At 36.0% G+C, this 7,867-nt stretch overlaps 1 protein-coding gene across 1 annotated transcript; it reads right to left on the reverse strand.

Moving 5' to 3' along the window:
* Positions 314-5,296, reverse strand: LOC109718082 (targeting protein for Xklp2-B-like). Its single transcript, XM_020244097.1, has 9 exons — positions 4,293-5,296; positions 4,133-4,184; positions 3,943-4,020; positions 2,431-2,550; positions 1,805-1,903; positions 1,630-1,689; positions 1,163-1,257; positions 983-1,048; positions 314-659 (listed from the first exon to the last, which is right to left on the reverse strand). Exons 1-9 carry the CDS (start codon positions 5,096-5,098, stop codon positions 638-640), a joined length of 1,398 nt encoding a protein of 465 aa, XP_020099686.1. The 5' UTR covers positions 5,099-5,296; the 3' UTR covers positions 314-637.

Below are 7,867 nucleotides of genomic sequence, written 5' to 3' on the forward strand. Positions count from 1 at the left end.
ACCGAAAACTTGCCGACACAGTATGACACGATGCGTATCGAGCCGTGCCGATGCATGCCCAAAAAATACATGTGTGCCAATATTTAATAACATGAAATATTTATTTTTTTTAACAGCAAAATATTCTAACTATTTATTATGTATCTTGTTAAATCTTTTAATATTATTGAGAAAATTACTTACTAATTTAAATAATAGAGGATTTTAAATTGTGCCATCGGCCTACGCCGATGGACACTTGAATCCTTGCTTTCAGGATAGATTGGCCAAACACTTCACTCTCTACTACAGTATCATCAAAAAGACAAGAAGATTATTGTTCCATTTATTCTCCCTTTTTTTCCACAGCTATTAGAAAAATATCAACAGATGGTGTTTTAAAGAAGTACCACAAAGCCCTTCACATTGTCGACTGCACTGCACATTCACTTACAATTTGGTATTAAACCAAGCCAAAAAATAAAGTGACAGTCCCAAAATTAAGAGCCAATTCATATGAGAGTAACAATGAACATGTAAAAAGAATGAGGCAGAAAGGAAAGAAAAAATGTAGCAAATCGCCATGTTCCGAGTTCTCAAACATGGCCTTCTCGAAAGAGCATCATCGAGAAACTTCCGATGGGGTTCGATTTCTTGTTCATCTTCCCGTCAGCGAGACACTGTATTCGACAATAATAACTGCTATTAACCACAAAAAAAGAAACAAGATACCAGCGTGTGCAAACAGTAAAAGAATTAAAAGAGAAAGACAAGCTGAGGAAGTGGTTGCTTTTTCTGACTATTTTCACCGCTAATAGAGGTTTGATTCCACGCATATTGAAATTTGTAGAAAAAGGAAAAATGATGAACTTGCCTCTCTCAAGTCAGGTGAAATTTCCTTCACAAACTACATTTGGCTCTATAGCTAACTACCACACTGTAAGTATTGTTACTATAAGAATTTTAAATATACATAAAAGGTGCAGAAAATGGAAGGACTTACCATGATGATTTCACGGTTCGGAGGTGAAATCTTGGCTCCTTAGGGACTGTCCTGGGTCTTGCAGACCTTTATCCAAGGCAAACAAAAGTTTTTACTTAAACAAGTGAAATAGCAACTAAAAATCTGGGCTAAGTAAACACAGTATACCCAAATGTAGTAAATAAGCAGAGTACTGCTTACTTTTTTGGAACAAAGGGTCGATCAAAATACGGCATCGGCTGGGCTTTGGGCACGAGTTCTTTTCGAAGCCTTCGTATTTCTTCTTCTTCTTCCAACTGTAAAACATGCAATCCAATCGTTACATTTGTTCTCGAACCTTCATAGAACATGGGCCTTTTGCCAAAAGAAAGAAAAAACAGTCCACATTTGTTTTCTTGTTTTTCTCCCATTTTGAAAGAATGTGTGATACATTTTTCCTTTACACAACTTTTAGCACGCTTTTCAGTTTTTTTGGACTAAACTACTCTCAACTGCAGGACAATGATGACAGTTTGAAATGGATGAATCATATTTTTGAACAGTTCATGTATTACTCCAAAATCACAACTGTGCATCATGGTCATGCCAGTGATGTAAAAACAGAAAAAAGTATACCCATTCTTTCTCTGTTTGTTTTTTACTTGTTTTTCCATTTGATAATATTATACCTTTTGCTGTCTCTCTCTTTCCAATCGTAGTTGTTCAGCAAAGCTCAGCCTCTCAGCAACCTAGGAAAAAAATACGTTATGAAGTTACATGTTTTAATGTACGCAAGCTGATTATAATAGTTGTGTTAAGCAATAAATAAAAAAGTTTGATCAAGGGGTTTCGAAGAAAGCTTACATAATGATCAAATTCAGAACGTTCCACAGCCCGTACATCGCTATGAAGAACAAGATCAATTGGTTCAGTGCTCTCTTTAATAGGAGGCTTCACCAAACACTGGGAATAAAATGGTGAATTTTAGAGATCAGGACTTGAGTCTTAATACGATAAGTTTACTCTTTTCAAAGAACAATTGAGGTCAAAATAAAAAGCGAAACATAGTCTTAGTAGTTTTCATTTTGGGGCCACATTAATGTATAGAATATCTGCTAGTCCTATATCTCCATTTGTTGCAAGCAAGAAGATGAACTAAATAATAGGAAAAAAGCATTTCTCTGTAGCTTTGCTTAAGTGGGAGCAAAATGCAAACATCTGGCTTTCTTCATGTGTTACATCAGCTCAGACACCTACTGCTATAATTGTAAAGTAAAAATGGCAGGCAATTAGTTTTTCAAGGTAATTTTCGTGCTGCAAACAGTTTTCACTTAAATAAAAGAAATAACAAAAGTGATCAACCAAAAAATGTCCTTTATTGTCATGAATTCAAGTTTAATCATTTCATTAAATAATTATGTGATACTCTATAGAGCTCATAACTCACAATATTATAGATTTTATAAAGCTAAAGCAAGAAGAAAGAGCACCTCTGGTTCATCTGTAGTCCATGGAAGTCCTTGCGCAATAGGTATGCGTTTCTTTTCCTCCTCCCAAAGCATCTCTTTAACTTTCTTTAGGAATTGCTCTTCCTTGAGCCTCCCTCTTTGCTGTTAAATAAAAAATATATATTAATCAATTTCTTGAATTTGTGTAACACAAAATTTTCGCATTAGTCACAGGACAAGATTCCTCATCTTGTGTTCCACTAACGGCAGGCAATAACACTATATGAATACTTTTTATTCAAGTCGAATAACAAAAGAAAATTGCGAATATGAGACTTTTAGTCAACAAGCAAATTGAAGATCATTTGAGCTTTTGAAGGTGCATTCGCATTGGAAAGATCTATTACAAACCTGATTGACTAATTGCACCCGTAGAGTTGAGCTTGAGACATGAGGAAAATTTTCAGGCAAGGTAAAATATTATAGCAAAATTGCAATAGGAAATTTGTAATCTATTCCATCAGAGTTTTGCAGAAAATAGTACTTGCTTAGATTTTCTGATTAATGACATCTTGCAGCTATAAGATTGACGGGTAAATGAATGACGAAAAATGGAAGAAAAATAGAACAAAAAAAATACTGATAGGTGATGATTACGAGTTCAATTGTCATGATAAAAGGAGTGCTGAGGACTGATTTATATACAACTGATTAAACAAGGGGAACACGAGTGGTTAAACAGTTCGCAGACATTTTGAAATGCAGATTACAGCATTTTTTAATGTTAAAAACTGTAGGCTCTATGAACTTCAGCAGTATTGCATATTCTCCCATGATCAAATTTCAAACTACAGTCTCCATCTTAAATGTTGGGCTATCTTATCACTTTGTCCATCCATCCAAAAAAAAGTATTGCTCCTTATCTCTTTTATGGACAGCTAAGTTTATTAACATACCTTTTTGATTCTCGTTTAGAATAGATTGTGGTGACAATATCTTTAAGTATTACACATGATAATACTATCTCGTTGTTATTTTGCCTTGTCCTCTTCTCCTTTTTTTTTTTTTTTAAAGAATACATGAACCGCTAATTTGCTTCTTCATCTGATAAAAATTGTAATGAAATTTTACCTTTGAGATTCTCATATAAACCTTTTTCACGAGTCACAGTGAATGATGCCCTCAAGAGAGTAACTTGTTAAGATATTTTATATATTCCTCACCGGTATCATGTATACATAATGTTGTAATTGGTCATAATAAAATTAAAGTACTTCATAACTCGACCGTTCATTTCGATCAAACCATCATACCATACTCTCAAATTACTCTACCAATCAGTAAAAGGTGCGGAAAATATAAAACCATCCAATTTCGACTCTCGAGTTCTCCAATTTTTGCAGCATCCCATCGCCTAATCTATCATAAAACATCAATGATTCCTAGCATCTTTCTATAGTTTGTTGCTACTTGTTTATCAACCACTAATCATGATAAAAAATTCACATAAAGAGAAAGAGAGATAGGCTAAATGTTTAAGATTATGTTTAATACCTCTGTCCTCAGCTTAAATGGATGTTGGCTGGTCACCTTGAGCTTCTTGTTCCAGCTCCTCCTCAACGACTCGAGGCTCTGAACAACACAATCACTTTATTCAATTCTAGCATTGGAAAATCACAGCAAACCATAAAGAAATTTTTTTCTTTTTGAACGCAGCAAATTTAATAGTCATCTTTATTGTTACATTTCGCCTACTCCGACGGCCTCCGCTCGATGTCCTGCTGCCCTTGCTCAATCTAAATATCCAAATGAAAAAAAAAGATTAAAATTTATGAACAAGCTCCAATCTGACCAAATCGTAAGCAAAAAAATCGGTTCTTTTCTCTACCACATCTCATTCTAACCTGTCGTAATTGCTATCCATTGAAGAGTAACCCCTAGAATCCCTTTCGAAATCTTTCGACGTGAAGAACTCGGCAGAAGAGGTAACGGAAACGGAATCTAATCCATTCTCCATGGCCTTTATCCTTTGCCCTAATCCAGGCAATGCCCAATTCATCGTCTTAATCTTCCTATTATCCGCCTCCTTCTCCTTCTCATCCGAAACTGAGAGGAGGCTCTCGAACGCCTGAACCAAATGCTTCACTCGCCCCGATCCCGGATCTGGTATACTGCTCATGGCCTCCTCCATAACCAAACTCCTCATCTTCCTCACATTCGAACTCCCCTCCAAATCCCTAGTCCCCGATTCCTCCTCCTCGCTCTTCTCTGTGAGGCATTTCGCCGAGCACATCTCGGGTTCCTCGACGGGCGGGGGATCCTTCTTGAAGAACCCTTCCTGGGAGGCGCGGAGGGCCTCGTAGGCTTCTCGGCGGCACTTCTCGATATCGAATCCGTTTCCGCCGCCTCCGTTCGAGCCCTTCTTCTTCTTCTTGGCGATGATGAACTTTCGCTCCCCAGGCGGCGGCGGCGGGGGGGCCAAGATCGCTCGGGCAGGGTTTCTGGGGGCCGATTTGGCATTGCTCTTCGCCGATTTAGCCGTAGATGGGGATTTGAAGGGCTTTTGGGATGGGGGAGGAGAGGAGATGGGGATGTTGGGGTCGGAATTCTCGGAGACCTTGAAGATCTCGGAGGAGGAGGTGGATTTTGATCTGGCGTGGCGAGGGGTCGTCGTCGTCGTCGTCGTCGTCGTCTTCTTGGGGGTCGCCATTGTTAGGGTTTCTCAAGGTCGGAGAGGTATAGAGTTTCAATCTTGAGAAGAGGTGTGTGTTATTGGAGAAGAGAGGGGGGAGAGATAGGGGGGAAGAAGGCGATGGGAAAAGTGACCGTTGGAGGTAACGGCTAGTTCGCGTATGTGGAAATTTGAACGGGGGTTTGCCAGTAGCCGTTCGATCCTGACGGTGCTTTAAGATTCGGGAGGGAGCGGGTTTTGTACATGCCTTCACGCAACAAAAGGGGTTCTATTGGGAAAATACGGCATTTAATTTCTTTTATTTTGTTTTAATTTGTATTTCTTTAAATATTTAAATACAGTAAGTCATTTTTTAAAAAAAAGTAAAGTAAATTTTTTTTAAACCACCGAATAATAAAATGTAGATTATACGGCAGTAATGTAAAATATTTATGTTACTTTATTATTTTCGTAGCAGTAGATCTTTATAAATGAAATAAAAATAAAACAACAGAACAACTAAGTGTAATTTTTTTTTTTTAAATTGTTTGGTGATAAAGTAAAAATGCGTTAAAATTTAGGATGAATTGAAGTTTAATCGAAAATATTTTTTTGATGGCTACTTTGCCTTTAGGCTTTCTTGGAAGGTTATATTATATTTGGATATGCAAGTTTTTTTGTGTGAATGAAATTGACTTATATTTGATGAACTTAAGTGAAATAAATTTGAAGTTCAAAATTTGTCTTAGACCGTGTTTTTTTTCTTTTTCTTTTTTTTTGAGAGATAGGCAGCACGCTACCCGCTTCGTTTATTTCATTTAGAAATAAACTTAGTTGAAAATGTGAATCAATTAGGATTCGAACTTGGGTCTCGGGTACCAACTACCAAGCCCTTTACCACTTGCTCTAGGGACAGTCGCTTTGTCTTAGAATGTGTTGATGCCCATTTTCAACAACTACGAGTGAGAGAATCACGGGTCACTATTTGGGCTGCGTTTCGGCAAAATGACGTGGTTTTGACACACAACATAAGGACGTGCCGACACGTCAAAACCATATAATGCATAAAATTATGAATTGTATTGTAATACCCCTAGCTAGTAAATAATCCCACATTGGATAGCTGAATAGTGTGCTGTGGGGCACGTAAAGCCGGATATTCTAGAGCTAATAACCGAGGGTAAGTATTCTGGGTCCAATAATTTTGTTAGCGCTAAGTCATCACTGCCCAACGCTGCATTAATGAGTGATTAACGGCTAGTGCTGTAGACATGGTTAGAGAACACAACGAGAGTCGTCGTGTGGGTTTCTATGCTAGGAACGAGAAAAGGGTAAAGGTGTAGCCATGGTTGCTTCAGCTACGATTGCGCTAGGATGAACTCCCTAGGATTAAAAAAAAAGGGATAGGATGCCAAGAGGAGATCTCAGACTGTACACAATAACTCTCGACTCCAGGGACGAAGCCACAATTCAATCACGGTAGAGGGTCAAAATAGGATGCTAAGAGGAGGAGATCTCAGACTGTACACAATAACTCTCGACCCCAGAGACAAAACTAGAATTCAATCACGATAGAGGGTCAAAATATGTACAAATAAAAATTTTAAAAGATAAATAAGCTTTTAACTACTCAAATTTTTAATAAAAAATTTAGTGATTAGATAATTAATATTAAAAAATATTAAATTTATTTCGTTAATGTACACTCGCTTAACTTCTAATTATTTTATTTATATTATTCTAATCAAATAGCTTAAGAATTTTACTAAATCTAATAGTAATTTAGTTAGAATTTAATTTTTTTAATTTTGTTAATAAAATAATAACAATCAATGACTAATATCTAACAGAACTATTAAATTTAGCATACTATTTTATTTAGTTAAATAAATTAGCTCATCAAAAATAATTAGAAAGTTAAGAATGTACAAATAAAATATTTAAAGTTAAAAGAACTTTTTTTAAAATGCACTATAATTAAGAGATTCTTAGCGTATTTTTACCTATAAAACACATAAGAAAAGAGAGAGGTCTATACCCGCACTAAAATTTTTTTACAAGATAGGTTCATATATTTTAAAAATTAACTAAAAATTTATAAACTACCAAAGGACTATAAAGTAAATATTAAAAAGCTGAGGGGGGCCATGGCCCCTTTGGGTCTATTAATAGCTCCGTCCCTGCTCGACCAACATTAGCAGGAAATTTCTCAGCTAAACATCAATCGCCATCCAGATGCCATGCAACACTCACTGTGCCACCTCATCCTTACCCGGTGAACTTATCCTTCAACTACACACTACCGACTGTCCCTAACGCAAGCGATAAAAAATTTTATGGTTGATATCCGAGGTACCAAATTTGAATCCTAGTTGATTCACATTTTTAGCTAATTTTATTTCTAAAAAGAAATAAGCGAGACAGATAGCATGTTATCTTTCTCTCTCCCTCAAAAAAAGAAGAAATGTGATTTTGTAAATTTTTCTATTTTTATATGTTAAATCCATCTTAAATAGAAGAATATTTTGAACAGGAAAAATATAGAAAAACCCTCGAACTTTGGCTTTTCTAGTAAATAGACTCCTTAACTTTTAGTTTTTATAATTCAACTCTTTTAATTTATCAACTAATTTAATAGACATCTCTCAATTAAAATTGCTAATTATACGACCGTTTTGACAATATACCTTGCATATAATTTTACAAAGTTTCAAGACACAAAACAACGTTCTCTTCGACACAAACAAGCATGTAAAATAAGCAACAGCCGGTAAAGATAAGCTCTTCTCATTTTTTAATCTTCATACT

The sequence above is a fragment of the Ananas comosus genome, linkage group 12 (genome assembly GCF_001540865.1).
Source record: "Ananas comosus cultivar F153 linkage group 12, ASM154086v1, whole genome shotgun sequence".
Taxonomy (NCBI): domain Eukaryota; kingdom Viridiplantae; phylum Streptophyta; class Magnoliopsida; order Poales; family Bromeliaceae; genus Ananas; species Ananas comosus.